The 22,879-nt window shown below is 46.7% G+C and overlaps 1 protein-coding gene across 1 annotated transcript in view; it reads left to right on the top strand.

The window, feature by feature from the left end:
- The window catches only part of PRKCI (protein kinase C iota), a 100,745-nt gene that overhangs the window by 50,994 nt on the left and 26,872 nt on the right, over positions 1–22,879 (top strand). The window contains exons 9-12 of the mRNA XM_044292585.1: positions 2,945–3,121; positions 8,868–8,965; positions 19,083–19,169; positions 22,469–22,604. Of these exons, the coding sequence (XP_044148520.1) occupies positions 2,945–3,121; positions 8,868–8,965; positions 19,083–19,169; positions 22,469–22,604 (498 nt within the window). The remainder of the gene's footprint in view (positions 1–2,944; positions 3,122–8,867; positions 8,966–19,082; positions 19,170–22,468; positions 22,605–22,879) is intronic.

Here is a 22,879-nt window from a genome sequence, read left to right as displayed (position 1 = left end):
AGATCATCACTAACAAGCGATCAAGTACAAGAAAACACAATGCAACAGTACTCTGCAAACATAGAATATATAAACTAATACAGTATTCACTATATGAATGAGGTATTGGCAACTCATACATCAGGTACTCGTACATCAGGATCATATGGTCTTGTCAGATGGGTCCTTCGGCTAGCTTTCATAATAACAGCATAGGAACCTGTCACTGCTAGCATAATGCAGACAGAGTGAATGCTGGGTAACTGTCCTGCTGAAGCGACAAACTCTTTGATCACTACTTGCAGTGTAGATATATAAACCTGTAAGTGCTGGCTTCCTGCACAGTGTGTAAGAACAGTAGTTTGACATGACACCTATTGACTGGAGATGAGCACTATAATCCTCTACTTCACTCATTTTTCAGAGTACCAGGGAGCTGAGATCTGGCCTACTGCATACAGGGGGCTCACACTGAGGGGGGCTCTGCTCTGGCTTGTTCTTGTACCAGCAGAAATAAGGTGGACTGTGCATTCACACAGCTACTGTACATGAAAGGGAACCACCAGCATTACCTTAAGGCCTCATGCACACGACCGTTTTTTTTTTAAGGTCCGCAAAAACGGGGTCCGTAGGTTTGTGATCCGTGACAGTTTTTTCGTCCGTGGGTCTTCCTTGTTTTTTGGAGGATCCACGGACATGAAAAATGAAAAAAAAAAAAAAAAATCTAAGTCAAGTTTGCCATTGAAATGATAGGAAAAAAACGGACACGGATCACGGCCGCGGATGACAATCTTGTGTGCATCCGTGATTTTTCACGGACCCATTGACTTGAATGGGTCCGTGAACCGTTGGCCGTGAAAAAAATAGGACAGGTCATATTTTTTTCACAGCCAGGAAACACGGATGCGGCTGCCAAACGGTGCATTTTCCGATTTTTTTCCACGGACCCATTGAAAGTCAATGGGTCCGCGAAAAAAAACGGCACAACGGCCACGGATGCACACAACGGTCGTGTGCATGAGGCCTTAAGGGAACCTGTCACCCCTAAAAAACATCCCAAGCCGGCAGCAGTACCTCAGAGTAGCCAGCAGTGTGTTTGTAACGATCCTTTTCTTCCTGCAGGAAGTTGAAGCAAAAGCTGTAAAAACTATAATAAATGCCCTGCCGGCTTCTCTAGTCAGGCTTGAAGTCACAGGGGCAGCGGCCTCCTTGCTTCAAGTCACTCTAACCGCTCCCCTTCCCTGCCCCTTCGCTGTGACTGACAGCGCTTATGCATGAGAGTTCGGCTGGCTTTGCCGAACTGCTGGTTGTCAGCAAGGAGGCCGCTGCCTCCGTGACTTCAAGCCTGACTAGAGAAGCGTGTCGACAGGGGATTAAAGAACGTTTTTACAGCTTTTTCTGCATCTGCCTGCAGGAAGAAAATGATCGTTACTCTCAGATATGTTCCTAAAGATCCTATTCTTCCTCCGGCCAGATGCACCAAAATCTTGAAAAACAAACTTTATTCCCTGCACGCGCTATGTAACAGCAGAATTTGAAGTCAAGTCAAGATAACCACGCCCCCTTTCCCTGCCCTTTTGCTTTTGATTGACAGCCGATGGCTTTCGGCTGTTCAGCAAAGCCGGCCGAGTGCGAGTATGCGTCTGACCTTCACGTGCACGGCTGTCAATCAGAGGTGAAGGGGCAGGGAAAGGGGGTGTGGTTATCTTGACTTGAAGCGAGGAGGCCGCTGCCCCCTTGACTTCAAACTCTGTTATTACATAGCGCAGGGGATTAAAGTTTTTTTTTCAAGATTTTGGTGCATCTGGCCAGAGGAAGAAAAGGATCTTTAGGAACATACTGCTGGCTACTTTACGGTAATGCTGGTGGTTTGGGAGGCGTTTTTTAGGTGACAGGTTCCCTTTAACTTGTATGTATCTCTCCTGCTTCTCTCTGGTGGAATCTGATCCAGTTTTGGCAAATATACAGCCCTAGGGATCAGTTCACATCAATTTTTTTTTGCACACGTTTGGTGGGATGGTCCCAGTGGACATGGTAAATGTGTCCATATGCACCAAATGGGACCAAACGTCCCATGCACCAAATATATGCGAAGAGTTTGTCCTTTTGGGCTGATATGGGTCAGCGTACTTTTTTTTTTTTTTTTAATAATGTATAGGAAAGCATAGTCTACTTTGTATGCAAAGGAAAGTATAAAAAAAAAAGTCATAGCACACAGTATACTGTAAGCTGATGTATATTGGGACATTGGTGGCGTCCATCTGTATACATGTATGTATTCCAAGTATACTTTGAGGAATACTAGCTTAGTATAGCTCAGACGTAGCCAAAACGATATGTGAACAGTACCTGAAAGTATTGCTGTGTAGATTCACATGTGACTATCCTTCTCCCTCCATATTTTGGAAGCATGTAGGGACAGCTAGGGGAGCTCTACAATGTGTGGCCCCCTCTGAGAAGAAAGTCGGTTCTCATCTTCCTACTGAAATCAAGCCTGAAGTTTCACGTGTCGCTGGAGTTGTCGTCCTTGTTGGGGTTGTGTTTCTAGTGGGTGCAGGGGTATGCTGTATGCCTTATTGATAGTTTTCTATACGGGCACTTTCATAAGACTCCTATTATGTTGTAGATACATTTTAGGAATAAGAAATGATGCTGTAACCCACTTTTCTAGGATGCACTCGCTATATGAAGAAAGCTTGGTTTGATGGTAATAAGTTGGCTGCGGCTGATTGAACAAGCGCACATTGGGTTATTTCTTCTTTCTGGATTCCTTTTCTTTCTCTCTGCAATAATGGATCCTGTATTCTTAGCTGCATTTGTCCTCAGGAGTCTTTCATGAAAGCTGCTCTTCCTGAGTTATCTGCTTCTTCCCTACCAGTTGAGACTGAATAGCTACAAAGGGTGCTCTAACATGAAATAACAGCTTTCATCAGCTACTTTTTGAACTTTTATTTTTCTAAAACAGGCCAGGAACAGCAGGGACAGCGAGAAGCCCCCCTCCAGCCTTGGATTGCAAGATTTTGACCTGCTCCGAGTTATTGGAAGAGGAAGCTATGCCAAGGTCCTATTGGTGAAGTTAAAAAAGACAGAGCGTATCTATGCAATGAAGGTGGTGAAAAAAGAACTCGTTAATGATGATGAGGTAGGCATTATTACATACACTGGGATTATAGAAAATATCTTGTGTATTATATGCTCTTTCTGTACACACATATACTTTGTTTCTGTCCATTTCATTAATAGTGTTTTTCCTTGTTGTTCTACCAGGATTGCTCCAATTAAACTGGAGGCCTTAAAGGGGTTTGCAGTTTGTTTAAATAATCATTACTTAAAGAGATTTTCCAGCTTTTTAACAAATTTTGTCTGGCCCCTTCACCTCTTCAGTCCACTTCTGTGAGCCATGCACTGACCCCCCTCTTATAAACTTCCAGCATGGATAGGGGTCACATGTGCTGCTGCAGTGGTGACATGTCCCACAAGCGGCACATCAATGGGTCAGAGATGCATTATAAATATGGTGCTCTTTCTGAATACTGCGAATACTGCGAAAAACTGGCTGCCTCGATGACCCGCCTCAGCAAGCGATTTTCTGTATATCAAGGGACATCACAGATGGACATGCACTTTCATATTGGAAAAAAAAGGCAGGTGCCATGAAAAAAAATGCCAGGTGCAAAAATACCTCCAAGTAGTTGTAGAGTTTATTGGGGCTTTTTTGGCCCCAAAAAGTGGCAGTACCAAAACTGTGTGTGAAGGACCTCTTAGGTTAGTTTTAAACTAGCGGCAAGGAGCTCTGGCAGGCTGTTGCGGCGGGTGAACAGCCTGTCAGATCCGTGCTGCCACTAGTGCACGCGTGCCCCCGGACTACCGCTCTGGCCCCATTGACTTCAAATTTATATGGGAATCTTGACAGGGATTCGGCATGTAGGATTTCAAATGAGCAATCGTCATAAGCGATAAGTTGCTGTCAGTGGCTTGTTCCCCTCTTCCCATTAAAAAACATGCATATTTTTTGAGAAGTCAGAAGGAATATCTGTCGCCGTACGATGGTTCGAACCATGGCTGTCTTAAAGGGAATCTATCACCAGTTTTATGGTGTCCCAACGAAGGGCAACATAAAATAATGACAGATCCCCTTAGCAAAATGCTGGCTCACTTTCTTCTTTTCACCCAGCCATTTTGCCAAAACCTGGAATTGAACAGCTCCGGTGCATAATCATGAGTCCCCAACAACTAATTCCCTCTTGAGGTGGGACAGCCACCACCCTGAGCCACTAAAGAGGGGGATACTAGTGGGCCAATATCTAAGGATAAGGCGGAACTGCTCCTCCTTTGCCGATTTTCAAACTGCAAGCAAAGGATTTGGAGCAAAGATTCCTAGATAGAGGATATCCCAGTGCAGTTTTAAGAAAGGCCTACTAAAGGGCACTGAAAAGTAACAGAACAGAACTTCTACATCCCCCACCCTGTTAGGCAGTCACCAACCCAATATGCCTTATTGCCACATATGACGGAGCGACCAATAAGCTCAAAAAGGGGATCTCGAAACACTGGGAAATAGTGCAACTAGACCCTGATATTAAGGATGTGATTACAAGCACCCCACAAAGAATATACCGTAAAGGACGTAGCTTGCGGGATCGGCTGGTTCACAGCCACTTCCTTGATTCAGCTAGAAATAAAGGGCTGAACTGGCTGAGACCATTGTGGGGTTGCTATCGTTGCAGTGGATGCGTGGCATGCGACTATTTCGCCCAGGGCTGTGAATTCACGAGTAATGTCACCGAGAAACAGTATTCCATCAGACAATTTATCAACTGTCGAACAAAAGGTGTCCTATATAAAGCCACGTGTATATGCAACCTTGAGTACTTGGGTAAGACTACCCGTGAACTCGGAAGGCGTGTGGGAGACATGCGACATGGTAGGGATACCCCCTTGGCAAAGCATGTCGCGAGTCACCACGGGGGCGCCCTCTCGGGCGTTAAATTCATGGGCATCGAATCAGTGCCGTACCCGAAAAGAGGAGGGGGGGGGGGACGGGACTGGGGTAGAAGAGTCCTACAGCGTGAGGCATGGTGGATTTTTAAACTGAGAACTGTACAACCTGGGGGGCTCAATGAGCTATTATATGGCTGCTTCATTTAGCCAGAGCCGATCTGATTCCTTTGACTCCTAGTTCCCAGTCTGATGGCGAGTCTATTTCGACTGAGCCTTAATTGATTGCCCCTCCAATTGTACTACCCCTATGGCTGGAGGGCTATGCAGTGGGTTTATGGATCTGAGCTGGCCTGGTAGTTGTGTGTTTTTGTTTCTTGTTACCCCCCTTTCTGTTTACTCCTTCTGTTGGTTAGCTATGGTTGTAGTATTACAGGAGAGTTGCAAATTTTTCCTTATGCCGTCTAAAATGCCCTATAGCACGCCATCTGCATCGATAATAAAGCGCAGTTAATCTATCACTATTGAGTAAATGCTATAGGATAAATAGTGGAGGGGAGAGGCACTGTTATCCCGCAGTTATTGTCCCCTCCTCCTCTGCTCTAATATCTGCCTCCGTCGGAGGGATACAAGAGGGGAGGGACACTCCCTCCCTGACGTCTTTGGGTCACATGGCGCGCGCATCATCGAACCTCACACATGATCGGGAGGTGCGGTGGTCATCTGATCCTCTGGGGCAGGTTGCTGATGATCCTGTGTGTCACCGGGTTAGACACATGACCCGGTCACGTTGCAGACAGCTGACCGCTGAGGAAGGTGTGCCGGTATTCCCGGCGTTTTTTAAAAAGCGCCACTTCACATGTGGCAATGTTGCTGCCACAAGCCATAATACAGCTGCATCCGTGTGGACCGATAAATGGGGGCAAAGATAAGTACTGAGACTTATGTAATAGAATGCATCATTCTATTGGGGTTCATATTCCCATTGCATCTAATTATTTTATTGTGACCCAGCGGGTGGAGGACTCCCCTGCATAACGGAAACTGAACTGATCCGTTTTACAGCCCATAGACTTCTATCATGATGGAATGCCTCTAAAGGCATTCCATTATGCAGTCCATCATAGAATTGCGTTATGGTCCGTGGTAATGGAATCCATAACGCAATTCTGCTTTTACTACCAAATGAAGTGTGAATGAATTTCAAAATATGAAAATCGCTCATCTCTAACAGCTGACAATTTCCTAAGCTGGGCCATCCTGAATAATTGTGGGGGAGGGGTGAGAGGTCGGCCACCTCACTATAACCTGGTCCTGCTCAGCCATCCTGATTGGGGCACAGTAAGGCTACTTTCACACCTGCGTTCAGGTGTCCGCTCGTGAGCTCCGTTTGAAGGGGCTCACAAGCGGCCCTGAACGCAGCCGTCTGGCCCTAATGCATTCTCAGTGGAGGCGGATCCACTGAGAATGCATCCGCCTGCCAGCGCTCAGCCTCCGCTCCGCTCAGTGAGCGGACACCTGAACGCTGCAAGCAGCGTTCGGGTGTCCGCCTGGCCGTGCGGAGGCGAGCGGATCCGTTCCGACTTATAATGGAAGTCAATGGGGACGGATCCGCTTGAAGATGACACCACATGGCTCAATCTTCAAGCGGATCCGTCCCCCATTGACTTTCAATGTAAAGTCTGAACGGATCCGCTCAGGCTACTTTCACACTTAGAAATTTTTTCTAAGTTATAATGCAGACGGATCCGCTTGAACACTAGTGTGAAAGTAGCCTTAACACAGCAGTGCAGCCCCAATCTCCTCAACACTCACTGAGGAGCTGTGCTGCTGAACCCTGCGATTGGTCAGTCAAATCTGACTGACCAATCGCAGCAATCCAAAGGCAGGGAGCGATGTGATTGGTCCCCTGCCGGGTGCCGGACAGCTCAGCAAGTATACTTGCATTGACACTTTGATTTCATGATGTACTGTGCATGTCATGATGCGGTAACTAACACCACGTCATAACGTACGTCATTAGTCACTAAGGGGTTAAAGGTGTTCCCAAGGATCGGTAATCAATTGTTACATCCTGGAGAACCTCTAAGTGTACAGACAGCATTAGCAAAATTGGAGCTTCAGGTTTCCAACAGCATATTTTGTCTGTAGTGTATGTGTTGCCTCGCATGTAAACCCATTATTGCTTATCCTTGATTGCTAGTGCTCTAGAGGTTACTGCTTTACCTATCTAGATTATTATTATTTTTTTATAGTATCTTTTTATTAAGTTGCAAAGAATACAACTCCAAAATAAAAAAACAGTAAGGCCCCATTCCCACGTCCGCACTTTCGTTACGCGTTTTGCGGAACGGAATTGCGGACCTATTAATTTCTATGGGGCAGTACGATGTGCTGCCTGGATACGGAATTGCGGACCCGCACTTCCGGGTCCGCAATTCCGTTCCCGAAAAAAATAGAACATGTCCTATTCTTGTTCGCGATTGGTATATTCTATTAGTGCCGGAATGCACATTGCCGCTGTCCGTGTTTTGCGGATCCGCAAAATATGTTACGGATTTCTGAATGGAGCCTAAACGGACAATCATGCCAGCACGCTTAGTCCAGTGGTCTCCACTGAGTCAATGTCGCAGTACAGGGTGAAATTTACAAAGAGCCCCAGTATTAAAAGTGAAGTGCACAAAATACAGTCTCTCATACACTCCCCACAGGCCCAGGCAAGAGAACCCTACATATTCAAGGTATTACTGTTTGAGCGTTGATCCAAGGATCCCATATTTTAAGGAACTGGTCAGGGATCCCCCTATGTTCATAGACAAACTTGTATAATTCTAGATCGGAGTTAACTAATTGTATCCAATGGAGTTTTGGGGGGTCTTCCAATTCAGAAGGATAGTTTTTCTTGCATAGTACAAGAGTAACCTGTATAGTAGTCTACCATATTTAGTGGGGATAACATCTTTAACATGTGCATTTGTAATGAGAGATCTCATCCACAGACTATGGGGGAAATTTATCAAGAGGGGAATATTCTGTCAGTTTTGCTCGAGTCTGTGTTGATGTACTTTATGCCACATTTATCAAATATCTCATGTTTGATTTATTTGTCCTATCCTTAAAGGGGTATTCCAGTTAAGTAACTGATTTTTTTTTTTAAACTGCATTAAGTCTGCAAGCTGTGCCCCAACCAGAGCCCATACCTATACATATAACCAGAGCCTCAGATTACCCAGCACTCGTTTGTGTAGCTCCTGTGTGAGCCGGCAACTCGCTGAGAGTATCAAAAGCTACTCCGGTTTTCCTCCTCCATCCTCCTACTGGAGTGAGATGGCGACTTCTTTGTGACGTTTTAAAAACGTATCCATGATAAATTTGAAGTGAAACTCATTAACATAGCTAACCACACCGACTTTTCCACCCACATTTCCAAACTAGAGTGAAAGACTATAGTGAAAGTCTCAACACCCTATTATGGGACTTTTTGGAGACAGAATTGTGGAGTAATGGCATGATAAATCAGGGCCTATATATGTAAGAATGGATGGAAATGTCTGAAAGTCTTGTCAGCTCTCTTGTCAAGGTTAAGCTCTGTAACCTCTGTTAAAGATGTGTGATACATGGCGTCATTTGTGGTGCACACTGCAAGTATGGAAGGTGATGTAGAACCAGATGTTTCACTTTCCTCCGAGTGTGATGACACCTTTAAATTACTTTTAGTGCACACCACAGCTAACCTGTTTCTGCAGTCGAGGCCATGAAACCTCTTCGGTATTTTGCTTGTTCAGCATTTTTCGCCTGGTACCTGACAGCCACCAGGAGCAGTAAACCTTAATCCCACAAACTAAGTCAGACTAAAGTTTGATTCCAGAGCCGGATGTGGATCCTCCACACTGTTTGCTTTGTGTGTTGTTTTTTTCATGATATTTCATTGTTGTTTTTTATGCATCTAGGATATCGACTGGGTTCAAACAGAGAAGCACGTGTTTGAACAAGCCTCAAACCACCCTTTCCTTGTCGGGCTGCACTCATGTTTCCAAACAGAAAGCAGGTAATACTTAATGCTTTGTATTGACCCCAGGCACGCTCCTACCGCAGATGATGTACTGAATTAATACAGATCACTGCCTCTTTTTGTTGCTGTATTGATATATGGCTTAGAGCTGATTTGCACTGTGATCACATTTTCTGATGGGGGAGTGCAGGAGCGCACGTTTTTTCTGTAGTGTTATTTACCGTCCTCCAGCTGTATAAGCTGAGACATACTGGTTTAATATGAGCAGAACAAAGGCCGACGGTCAGATTGGACGGATATTCCTCTCGTCTCCATAGAACATACATGCTAGTCTTTTTATGTTCTTTATTTTCTTTATTTTTATTTTATCTTATCATAGACCACAGTCAAACATTGATGTGAATTGTGATTTGTACAATGTTGTCTACTGGCTAAAGATGGAAAATTAGTACTGCCCTAAAGTAACAGGGCATTTGCATATTTGGCCACATTTACTAATGTCAGTGCACCTAGACACCGTCGTAAACTGCACCAAAACGTGGCACAACATGGCGCTTTTTTAGGTAATTTGGCACATCTAGTTCTTGCCTGTAGCTCACCGTGGGGGTGTGGCTGACTTGGAAAAGGGGTTGTCTTTGTGGGGAAATGGGGCGTAGTCTAATATGTAATACTTTGTACCACAATTCTGTCTCAAACTAAGCCTAGCAATGGTCGGTATAGAGTCTATCCCTGCTCCACATTTATCATCCAGCCTGAGCCCCTGTGATACATCTGGTGCAGGTGTACACAGCCTTAAAGTTTACACCATCTATAGGATTAGTAAATCTGCCCCAATGTTGGAATTGTGTTTTTTAAGGACTCTTTAACATTCTCCCAAAGTATAATTGCAGTATCGCTTACATTTCTATCTGCTACAATATTGCCCCTTCTTTCCCACAAAGACAATGCGTCATACAACTTTGTAGAAAGGAAAATGGAAGTTAAGAGCCGAATCATGAAGAGTGAAAAGGTAAAATAGCAATCTTACAGGCCTCTTAGACTACCCCATATTCAGGCAGGTCGAGCGCCAATGGACAAACGCATCCTTCGGCGCTCGATCTCCCCGGCCTATTACACAGACCAATGCAAGTGAATGTAGGAGCTTACCTCCGGCGTCCCTCCCTCATTCAGTTCTATTGATTATCGGCAGCACATCCCTGATCACACAAGAGGATGTGCTGCCAACAGCCGTGCTGCGGAACCATGTCAAGTCAGCCGATAAACAAGCGTTTGCCCATTTACCTGTTGATCGGCAGCACTATTACAGGTCCTTCTCAAAAAATTAGCACATTGTGATAAAGTTCATTATTTTCTGTAATGTGCTGATAAACATTAGACTTTCATATATTTTAGATTCATTACACACCAACTGAAGTAGTTCAAGCCTTTTATTGTTTTAATATTGATGATTTTGGCATACAGCTCATGAAAACCCAAAATTCCTATCTAAAAAAATTAGCATATCATGAAAAGGTTCTCTAAACGAGCTATTAACCTAATCATCTGAATCAACTAATTAACTCTAAACACCTGCAAAAGATTCCTGAGTCTTTTAAAAACTCCCAGCCTGGTTCATTACTCAAAACCGCAATCATGGGTAAGACTGCCGACCTGACTGCTGTCCAGAAGGCCATCATTGACACCCTCAAGCAAGAGGGTAAGACACAGAAAGAAATTTCTGAACGAATAGGCTGTTCCCAGAGTGCTGAATCAAGGCACCTCAGTGGGAAGTCTGTGGGAAGGAAAAAGTGTGGCAGAAAACGCTGCACAACGAGAAGAGGTGACCGGACCCTGAGGAAGATTGTGGAGAAGGACCGATTCCAGACCTTGGGGGACCTGCGGAAGCAGTGGACTGAGTCTGGAGTAGAAACATCCAGAGGCACCGTGTACAGGCGTGTGCAGGAAATGGGCTACAGGTGCCGCATTCCCCAGAAACAGCGGCAGAAGCGCCTGACCTGGGCTACAGAGAAGCAGCACTGGACTGTTGCTCAGTGGTCCAAAGTACTTTTTTCAGATGAAAGCAAATTTTGCATGTCATTCGGAAATCAAGGTGCCAGAGTCTGTAGGAAGACTGGGGAGAGGGAAATGCCAAAATGCCTGATGTCCAGTGTCAAGTACCCACAGTCAGTGATGGTCTGGGGTGCCATGTCAGCTGCTAGTGTTGGTCCACTGTGTTTTATAAAGGGCAGGGTCAATGCAGCTAGCTATCAGGAGATTTTGGAGCACTTCATGCGTCCATCTGCTGAAAAGCTTTATGGAGATGAAGATGTCATTTTTCAGCACGACCTGGCACCTGTTCACAGTGCCAAAACCACTGGTAAATGGTTTACTGACCATGGTATTACTGTGCTCAATTGGCCTGCCAACTCTCCTGACCTGAACCCCATAGAGAATCTGTGGGATATTGGGAAGAGAAAGTTGAGAGACGCAAGACCCAACACTCTGGATGAGCTTAAGGCCGCTATCGAAGCATCCTGGGCCTCCATAACACCTCAGCAGTGCCACAGGCTGATTGCCTCCATGCCACGCCGCATTGAAGCAGTCATTTCTGCAAAAGGATTCCCAACCAAGTATTGAGTGCATAACTGAACATAATTATTTGAAGGTTGACTTTGTTTGTATTAAAAACACTTTTCTTTTATTGGTCGGATGAAATATGCTAATTTTTTTAGATAGGAAATTTGGGTTTTCATGAGCTGTATGCCAAAATCATCAATAATAAAACAATAAAAGGCTTGAACTACTTCAGTTGGTGTGTAATGAATCTAAAATATATGAAAGTCTAATGTTTATCAGTACATTACAGAAAATAATGAACTTTATCACAATATGCTAATTTTTTTAGAAGGACCTGTATATGGGTCAGTTATCAGGAACGCACATTCCTATGAATGATTGTTCCTGATAATTGGCTTGCAAATTGGTCAGTCTAAGGCTACTTTCACACTAGCGTTCGTCGGTCCGCTCGTGAGCTCCGTTTGAAGGAGCTCACGAGCGGACCCGAACGCCTCCGTCCAGCCCTGATGCAGTCTGAATGGAGCGGATCCGCTCAGACTGCATCAGTTTGGCGGCGTTCAGCCTCCGCTCGCCTCCGCACGGACAGGCGGACAGCTGAACGCTGCTTGCAGCGTTCGGGAGTCCGCCTGGCCGTGCGGATCCGTTCAGACTTACAATGTAAGTCAATGGGAACGGATCCGCTTGAAGATGTCACCATATGGCTCAATCTTCAAGCGGATCCGTCCCCCATTGACTTTACATTGAAAGTCTGAACGGATCCGCGCAGGCTACTTGCGCACTTGCGAAATTTTTTAAAGTTATTAATGCAGACGGATCCGTACTGAACGGAGCCTCCGTCTGCATTAATATGATCGGATCCGTTCAGAACGGATCCGATCAAGCGCAAGTGTGAAAGTAGCCTTATGAGGCCTTTAGTGTAAGGTCCAACATAGTCCTTTATATTGTGGCCATCAACAGATTTCAAGTGCAATAAAGCTAAAACTCAGTATCGGAAAGTGCCACGTCCTGGACAGGCATTGTGTCTGGATCAGGTCCCCTCATTCACTCAGGTAAAGACATAATTGATTGCACAGAAGGGTTGTCTTTTAGGTAGCGTAACAAGAAAGGATTTTAATCTACTAAAAAATGACCAGATAAACCTGTACTGTCGAGGACATATTACAGCAGTACATAGCTCATCGGTGTAGTAGGAATAGAACTTATTTAGCGTTTTGACAGTAATTTCACTTTTGCCAGTAAGGAGTTGATAACTTTAAAGGGATTGTGCAGTTTGTTTAGATGATCCGCATCTGATTGGCGGGGTCCAACACCCGGGACCCCCGCAGATCAGCTGTTTGAGAAGGCAGCAGCGCTCCAGTGACGTCACGACTAGTATCAATGGCCTGGGCGGGGCTAAGCTCCATTCAAGTGAACAGAGCTTAGCCGTGCCCAGGCCAGTTGATACTAGTCGTGACGTCACTGGGCCAGCGGTAAACAGTAATCGGCGGTGGTCCCTGGTGTCAGACCCCGCCCCGCCGATCAGATGCTGATGATCTATCCAGAGGATAAAGCATCAGTTTAAACAGACTGCAGAACCCCTTTAAAAACCGGATTTCACGTTTTCACATTTTGTAATTAGAAAGAAGTTCATTGTTAAATCAGTGGATACGATCAATCCATATACATATAGGAATGAATGTTTACAGATTTTATCTAATATGTTAGCACTAAGCTGTTCAGTCTCATATTAACACAATTCAAATGCATTGCCTTTTTAATTCTTGCAGACCATTTTTTGTGTGTGACGTTAAAGGGGTTGTCTCATGGATATCATGGAGAAGCTTCATGGCTACTTTTGGGAAATTGAATACTCTGATGAAAATTATATTTGTTCTGGGTTGTGTAATAGATGGTGAAGGGCTGATATAATGTGCGGACGGTGACGATATAGTGTTTTCTCGTGCATGGCATTGGGGGACACAGCACCATGGGTATATGTCCAACTACCACTAGGAGGCACTAGACACAAAAAGTGTTGGCTCCTCCCAGGTGGGCTATACCCTCTCCACAGGCACGAGGCTATTCAGTTTTAGTCTAGTGTCCGTAGGAGGCAGACCTGTCCTGCTTTTTTGCAGGTTCTGCTGTTTATTTTTATTGTTTTTTTTTTTCTCTCTTCCGCAGGTCGGTTTTTTTCCACCGTTATGCCTGCTGCAGGCTGGGGCTCCATCGTGTTCCACTTTAGTTGCCCCCCCTGCGGGCGCGTACTTCGGTACCATCGCCGGTCACCCAGTCCCCACGGACTGCATCCGCAGTGGCTTGCCGGCATTCCCACGGTTCCCGTGTTGAGTCTGCCGAAGGGGTGACCGTGCTGCGCCCGAAGACATCGGATGGTGAGTATACTCCCCTGTCCCTGTGTCCCTGCCCCAGGGTTAGGTTCCCTTCTGTGGCCAGGGGGATGGGATCCACCTTAGCTGGGGGTCCTGGGGAGCCTCTTCTTTCCTCCTAGCCAACCCCCCCACCCCCCTCCTGGGGGGGTTATATTCATGTTTTTCCTCCCTTCTTTTCCCCCTCGGTTGGTCTTTTCTCTCCTCCCTGGCCACAGTCTCTCCCTGGCTTCCCTGCTACTTTAGTCCCCGGCTTCTGCCGGGACTAGGCCTCATCTTCTATGGCCTGTCCCCGGCTCCCAGGTGCTCTGTTTGCCCTGATCTGCCTATCCCCAGGTGTCGCTTCTCCCCCCCTACCCTACTCACCTATTTTTATGGTCCGGTGGGCCCTCTGTCGGCCGCGGTTCGCCCCGCCCCCCTTGCTCCATTCCCGGCCGCCTCATAAATCGAGGCCCCGGCTTTTGGGCCTGCTAGGCCGCAACCTTCCCGGCCCCTCCCCCTTGCTTCCCGGGCTTTTCTGAGCCCCGCCCGGCCCTCGGGAGGAGCTATCTCCTCACCCTTTCCTGGGCTAACATGTTTTTTCTGTTGGAGGGGGTGGTTAACCCCTCGATTGCTTCATGTCCCCTGCAGCCCTACTAACCACCTCTTTTTTGGGGAACAGCTGCTGCTGCACCTCTTTGGGGGAACACTGCGTCCGGGTCAGGATAGACAGCCTCTGCTGGCTGCTTTTTGAGCATCTCTTCTCCCAACAGCTCCTCGGTCGCCACGTGTTTTCACGTGCGTCCGCTGTCTACAATGGCTGCCATGTGGTCATCCTGTCCCTGCTGGTGTGCAGTACCTCTTCCCAGATCCCATTGTTTTCCCTGAACAATCTTTTTGTGTAGGTTCCCCATGAATGGGTCCCTCCGTGTCAATGCCATGGGAACCTTGGCCGACTCTCCCTGGCAGTGTCGCTGGAACGCTACCAACCCAAATTGCGGCCACCTCTGCCCTCCCAGGGTCCTCCCTGCAGATGGGGCATGCTTAGTTAGGGGTACCTGCACCCGGGTTCGGCGAGGGGTAGCTCACAGTACACCCTCGGGTGGTCTCAACGGGGTCCCACCCCTCCTCGGCATCCTCGGATCCCCCCCAGGACAGGCCTGAGGCTGGTGACGAATCCTTCCTGTCACCCCATCCGTTGCCTCTGGGGACACCTCTGCACCGATTCCCTCGGAACAGAGCATCAGGCGGTCTTCCTCCATATAGAAGCCCTCTGGGAGGTCAAGACTACGTGCACGGAGGAACCTCTCCTACCTAAACAGGGTTGGTATCCCCTCTAGTGGATTTTCGGATGGTGCTCCCCTGACCGCACAGGTATTCAACCGCACAGGTAAGGCAGCCGTCCCCGTGTTTAGCATACTGAGTCACCTACCCGGTGTCTGATACGTACGCCTTCTCCTTAACAGGGGGGTTCCTGCACCACTGCCATAGGCTGTCCCTGACAAGCCTTCCTGATTCCCCTACACCAGGGGCTATCCTCTACACATTTGAGAGTGTTTCCGTGGGGTCCCCATCCTGTTGTTGGTGTTCACCACTCTACCTCATTACAGGGAGTTCCTGTTCTGGGCAAGCGGTTAGCTCGGCTATCGCCTCCTGTAGGTTGGTGAGTTCAGAGCAATTGTACAGCCGCCTTGCCCCTTTTCTTAGGTAGTGTACCTACAGAAGCCATTACTCCTGGCTGGCTCTATGGTGTTCCATACAGCACTATTTCTCCCTTCCGGGTGAGATATACAGGCCGCTTCAATTGCCGTTGCAATTGCACCTGTCTGTTCCCAGCCACTTTGCTCCTGTCATAGGTGGAGTACCTACACCATCTCCTGATGCTGTAGCCGATTCCCCTGGCTTGGCGCTATGGTGTTCCATGCGACACTATTTCTCCCTTCCTGGCGAGATATACAGGCTGCCTTTAATTGCCGCTGCAATTGCGCCTGTCTGTTCCCAGCCAATTTGCTTCCTTCACAGGTAGAGTACCTACGCCATCGCCGGTGCTGTAGCCGATACCTCTGGCGGGCTCTGTTGTGTTCCATGCGGCAACATTTCTCCCTACGGGCGGAATATAGAGGCCACTTTCAATTGCCGTAGAATTGCCCCTGTCCGGTTCAGTTACCTGTCTGTTCCCTGCCGCCTTGATCCCTTAACAGGTGGAGTACCTGAGCCATCTCCGGATGCGGTAGCCGTTCCTCCTGTCCGGCTTTATGGTGTTCCATGTGGCATTTTCTCTCCTTACAGGACGAGATATTGAGGCCTCCTCCTATTGCCGTGGCCATTGCACCTACCTCATCATAGTGTGCACCAAACGGCCATCTTACTCCCTTCATGGGTAGAGTCCCTGAACCGTCTCCGATGCTGCAGCCGTTCAACCTGTCTGGCTTCTAGGGTGTGCTATGCGGCCCTGTTTCTGTTGCCATTGCACCTACCTGATTGTGGTGTGCACCTGTCTTGTTCTTTGTGGTACCGTGCGGCCCTACTGGGTTCCATTATTAACGCGGTTGCTGTTGCACCTCTCTGGGTCTAGGGTGCACCATGCGGCCACATTGCTTCGATCTTAAATGTAGTTCCTCTAACACAGCCATATTTCTACTTTACAGGTTGTGTACCTGTACCCTCCGTATGCTGTCTCATTCCCAGATGCTGTGGCTATGTTTCCACTCTCCTTAGTTGGCAACATGCAGCCACTTTACCCATATTTTAGGCGTGTGTTTGTAGTACCCCAAGCGCTGGGCCCTGTGGTGCGGTCTGTAGCTCAGACAGTTTCTGTATCACTGGGTGTTTTCTGCCCACGGGTTCTAATCTGTGCTGCGGATGTTGATTCCATCCATTCGGTTCTTCCATACATCTGCCACTCCTTTACTGTCGCGCTCATTGGTCTCCTTGTACCTCTCAAGGCACTGTCTGCACCAGGCCCCCTTCGTTCAGCGTGTGCATGGTTACCATGTCTGGCAGGTGTGGGCCAGCCCAACCCCCACCTTGTCGGTCTACTGCTACTTCTGGTAGCTCCAGTATATGACTGATCTGTCTGATCCGGCGGGTGGTCCTCATTCAACCACGCTCCCTACTCCGTGGCCAGGTGGTTGTTGGCCTTCGTGCTGTAGTTGCTCTTGCCTTCTCTTTACGGTACTACGGTATGCTGTGCTCCGCGTTACCCCATGTTATAGGGGAGTACTCGCGTTGTTTCCTAATTGCTGAGCGGCCCATTCCTGGTGAAGTACAAGGATCTCCACTGGATCTTCTACCTTGTTTGGACACGTAGCTGGTGGCATCGGCCGCGGCTGCGGTTTTCTGTCATCGCTGGATGTCCGCCACACGGAATCCTTCTGGGTCCACGGCTTTTATCATTGCTGGACGTCCTCCCTGATGGGTCAAGGACAGGACCTCTGAGCGCCACACACACCTGTCTGAATTTTCAGCTGATTGCTCTGGTATCGGACAGGGCCCCGTAGTTCCTTCTGGGTCCAGGTGTTTTCGGTATTCCCTTGTATTTTCTGCTTAGTTGTGGCGGAGGGGCAGTCCTCTTGGACCTTGCCGTCGTCTGCACCTGTCTGGTGCTTTCTCCCCCCTGGAAGTTTTCTGTATGCCGGTCGCAGCTGGTTTCTACATTTCTATGTAGGCTACCCCGGTTTTTTCATGGCGACTTCTGCATTCCTTATGCATATGGATGTCTGTCGTTTTGTGGTACATCCCGAGCTGCTGTACTTGCCCTCTCTGGGACAATGTTTAAGGTTTGCTGGTCAATATTCTTGGTACGGCTAGTTGTCCATGGCCAATGCCCCTTCCCCTATGGTGGTTTCTTTTCGCCTTTCCTGGATATTCTGGCTTGCGTTGTCTTCTGGTGGTTCAGCTCCTGGTTCCTTGTGAGCCCATACTGGGTACTCCTTTCTGGAGTCCCTGTCCCTGTTCATTTGAGGTCCTCTTGGGATTTGTGTCTCTTTTTCCATCCTCCCACGTCAAGTACCTGGTATTGAGTGGTTTAGTGCTGCGGTTTGCAGTTCCACCGTATGGTCTCCTTCGGGAGGGACCTCCTCCTGTTGTAGGACCTTTCCTCTTTAGGTTTTTTGGAGTGCTCTCCTTCTACTCCCATGTCTCTCAGTCCAGTGTGTCCTGCCGAGGTTGCCTGGCCTGTATCTGGCTTTCTTTTTTCCATGATACTTCACATGCCCAGAGTTTCCTCTGGTCTTACGCTTCACGGTGATATCTTGTTTTCGGAGGCCTGCGCCTCGTCTCCTGTTTTTGGGGACGCAGGAGCTATCGTTCTTTTCCTGGTTTTTTACCTACAACCCCCTCCTTCTCCAGGGTTGGCGGTTTCCTCTAGCAGCCTTGGGTTTTCACCTTTACATGGGGCGCTTAGCTTCTTTCCTGGCCTTGCGGTGAGGGGAGTCCCCTCCCTTCACATGTGAGCCTTGCTATGGCTCCCCCACTCGTTTGGTTTTCAGTGCTTCCCTGTTTCTTTTCTCCCCTGGCCTTTCAGGGGATGGCCACAGGTTTTTTGGGTCTGGAACAATGTAGAGCGTTGGGTAGTTTCACCACGCGGTGCTGTCCTAATTTTTTCTCCAGCCCTTGGCTGCGCTCTGTTTCCTTTTGCCACCTTCTTGCATTTGGGATTTTCTTCCAGTCATTTGTCCTGGGGTGCTGGCAGTCTTCCCTGCTTCTTCTGAGGTTTCTTCCTTGTTATCGAACCTCTTGCCCATCTCGTGTTTTTTCCCGTTGGGTCACATGGTTCTCCTGCACCTGTATGCCCAACCGGTGGCGCGTCTCTTCTTTTCCCTCCCTCAGGGACTGCTTTGGGACGTCCCATGGTGCTGTGTCCCCCAATGCCATGCACGAGAAAATTGGATTTTTTGTACTCACCGTAAAATCCTTTTCTCGTAGTAGGCATTGGGGGACACAGATCCCTCCCTATGTTTTTTCTTCCGCTTCTCCGGGCTGGTCTCTTGATCTTTCCCGGTACGGGAGTTGTTGGTTCCTTGCTTTTCTTCTCTCTCCTACTGCTTTTGGTACAAACTGAATAGCCTCGTGCCTGTGGAGAGGGTATAGCCCACCTGGGAGGAGCCAACACTTTTTGTGTCTAGTGCCTCCTAGTGGTAGTTGGACATATACCCATGGTGCTGTGTCCCCCAATGCCTACTACGAGAAAAGGATTTTACGGTGAGTACAAAAAATCCAATTTTTATGGGTGTGCTTGTTTTAATTTGTTTCAGACTCTTCTTCGTTATTGAATATGTAAACGGAGGAGATTTGATGTTTCACATGCAGCGTCAAAGGAAACTTCCAGAAGAACATGCCAGGTTTGTTTTCATTATATAGCGTGCCAACTCAGACATAGGCCTCATGCACACGGCCACTGTGCGGCCGATCTGTGCAATGCACGGGCAACATCCGTGCGGCTGCTGGGATGGGAATGGGTCCGTTATCTGTCTGCACAGTAAAAAAAAAATAGAACATGTTCTATGTTTTTGCGGTACGGAGGCACAGACACAAACACCACGCAAGAACTCTGTAGTGCTTCCATGGGCTTACGATCCGTGCTTCCGTTCCGCATTGCATCTCAAGTAAATGGGTCCACATCCATAATGCTGGGTGCACACGGCCGATGCCCGTGTATTGCAGACCCGCTGTATGCAGGCCAGGCAACGGCCATGTGCACGAGGCTATAAGATGAAGGAAAACGCCTAATGCTAACAATTAGTATTACAAGTCATGGTTCACACTTGGTTAGGAATCTAAATGGATTAAACGGCGAATGCATATATTTGCACAGAATATATATTAGTCATAAAGCATTGTAGCTATATCCAAGGCTATGTTCCCATCACGCTTCATCAAGGTACTATATATGTAGAGAGTGCCTAGAATGCATGCTTGAGGAGTCTTATAGGCTGTGCAGAAAGCGGTAATGGCAATTCTTTTCGATCTGTTGTTTCTTTTGTTGTGAGGTTTTTGTTTTTTTGTCATGCCCCCCCCCCCCCCCAAAAAGAAAGTCACCCCAAAATAGTAGAAATAAAAAAATATATATACAGCTCAACCTGGAAAAAAAATAGCCCTCACACAGCTCTGTAGACGGAGAATCAAAAACGTTATGGGTGTCAGAATGTGGCAATGCAAAAAAATATTTACTGTATTTTTGAAGTAATATAATAGAAACTATGTTTGGTCTCTCTGCAATTGTACTGACCTGCAGAATAAGGTTGTCATGTCATTTTTAGCGCATACTGAACGTTCTAAAAACAAAAACCCCAAAAGTATCAGAATTATTTCTTTTATTTTTTCAATTTTACCCAACAAAGAATGTTTTCCAGTTTTGCATTACAAGCAATAGTAAATTAAATGGTGCCATTTTAAAAAAAAAATACAACTTGTCTGGCAAAAAGTAAGCACTCATTTGGCTATGTGAATGGGAAATTCTAAAGGTTATGGCTCTTGGAAGGTGGAGAGGAGAAAAAAAAATTGACTGTATCCTTAAGGTGTTGAACAGGCCTTGAGACATGATTTAGGATACAGTATGTCACCTGTAGAGGTGATTGCCCCTAGTCAGTACAGAGCAGAGTGAACTGTGTTAACTGGGTCAGTTCTGAACTGATGAGGACCAGTTTGCAGGCCATATTACAGACTCTCATTCGAAGTCACATCTTTCAAAACTTTGGAATAATACTGTACGGAGATTCAGCTCTGTACAGTGTTGGAATGTATGGGCTCCGATGAGCTCAAGTAAGTTATTTGCGAACCTGCGCGTGACTTTGTTGAATAACTTAATTAGTTGATTTTTGAAGTGGGAAAACCAGTTTAAAACTTGAAACCGAACTCTGCTCCAGTTCCGAGGTACCAGTCAGAACCGAAGCAGAATTCAGTTTGAAGTTTTAATGTGGTTTTCCACTTTAAAAATCAACTACCGAAGTTATTCAACAAAGTCACGCGCGACTTGGCGAATAACTTACTTTGGCTCATGAGAGCCCATACATTCTAATACTGTACGGAGACTGATCTTCATACAGTAGTATTCCAAAGTTTTGACTTAAGCGACGTCAGATGAAGCAGACACACACTCGCCTTATGTGAGGTCTATATAGACACTGCATCGGGGTGGTGCACTATGGCAGCTGCAATGAATAGGCTATTTTCGCACAAGCACTGAATCCTGACTCATTCATTTCAGTGAGTCTGTGCACATGAGCCTCGTTTTTCACGCATCATCTTTGCGTTCTGGATAAATTGCAGCACGTTCTGTATTATGCATTTTTCATGCAGCCCTGGCTCCTTAGAAATGAATGGCGCTTGGGTCAAAAACTGAAGACATCCAGATGCAATTTTCACTGATGGGTGCTAGGAGATATTGAGGGGCCATCCTTCAGTTTTTCTTCCCATGCATGAAAAATGCATAAAAAACTAATCAGTGCTGAAAAAAACATACACACTGAACGCAATCGCAGACAAAACTGATTGAACTTGCGTGCAAAACCAGCAGTTTTGCCCTGAACAGATCCCGACTCATTCCGTATCGCTGGTGGGAAAGAGGCCTTAATCTACAAAGAAATTTCATAGGCTATGACAGTCTCCAAAGAAGTGATGAAGTACGGCTGCATCCGCTGGAGACCAGGTAGTGACCTTGGAGTTGCATACAGAGCGTTGTCTTTGTTGAATGGCGTGATTTTTCTGCTTATCTAAGCCCAATAGAGCGGTCATTAGTCCCCTTGTTCTCCGCTGACCCTATCCCAGTCTACAAGTCAGAAGGGTTAATAATAGCAGCCTGACTGAAATAATATGACATTTTCTCTGTAGTCACTAAGAGCCACATTCACTGACCAACCTATAGCATTGGGTGTATAGAAAATGTGAGCACCAAAAGTGGTTAAACCTCAAAAGCAATACATTTGTTACAAACAGAAATGCAAACTGGTAGGAAAATAATTGTCATCTTCTGTTCAATGATATATTTTTATTTTTTTGTGAATGCATATAAATAGGAATACTTTGAACTAAGATAAGCCAAAATAGTGTAATATTCGGGCCTAAACTGGTTGTGATAAAGCTTGGATCTTTTTTTCTTTGTTATAGAGATCCGATTCCTCTGAACACATAAAAACCCGTACTGCCAATTTCTGCCACCAGGGGGCCGATCTGCACACACCTCCAATAGAAGCTCCTTGCCCTTCAGCCCTGTAGTTGGAACCACTGAGGTTCTTGTAGATTAGGGGGAGGGGGGGTACTTGAAAATTAAGCTTTATCAGGTATACTAGGAAATTGATCCAAATTGTCTATCATTTGTGAGAGTAGGTACACAAACCGTCTAAGAGGCTTTATAAACCCTTAAGGCTGTATATGGCGGCTGCTCAGTGACTGCTCTTTGCATATAGTTATCGTTATGCCATTAGTTTGTCCTGCACACATACAAAAAGATTTCTAAGCAACGTGCTTGTGTTATGCAAATGGGACCCGTCTTTTCAGTTTTTTGGGGGGGATAGTGTGTGGCTGAGCATATTTTGCAACCAAAGTTCAGCACTTGTATGTAAAAATGCGAACGCAATCCCCCCAATAGTGGTTTTGTTCACGTTTTTCCTGCTGTAATAGACTGGTGCTTTCTTCCCTCCAGGTTTTACTCTGCAGAAATCAGTCTGGCATTAAACTACCTCCACGAGCGAGGCATTATTTATAGAGATTTAAAGCTGGACAACGTCTTATTGGATTCTGAAGGGCACATAAAGCTTACGGACTATGGCATGTGCAAGGTGAGGAAAATGGTTTATGGTAGTTGTCCACTGAAGCGATCTCCTCCTCTGTCCACAATCTCTTCCAAGCAAACATGGCACTAGATCAGCCATCAAATATGATGAGCAATGCATGGTAACGTGGGGGTGGTCTCTGTTGGGGAAATGAGCTGTTTTTTTATGAAAACATAAATTGAACCCCATATAGAAGACCGAACACCACCTAGGTTAGAATATGTCCAATACTGAGAAAAACAATGTCAGCCTATTCTTCCCAGAGATTCTTACTTTGTGAT

The sequence above is a fragment of the Bufo gargarizans genome, chromosome 4 (assembly GCF_014858855.1).
Source record: "Bufo gargarizans isolate SCDJY-AF-19 chromosome 4, ASM1485885v1, whole genome shotgun sequence".
Classification (NCBI taxonomy): domain Eukaryota; kingdom Metazoa; phylum Chordata; class Amphibia; order Anura; family Bufonidae; genus Bufo; species Bufo gargarizans.
This window is presented reverse-complemented; position numbering and strand designations above follow the sequence as displayed.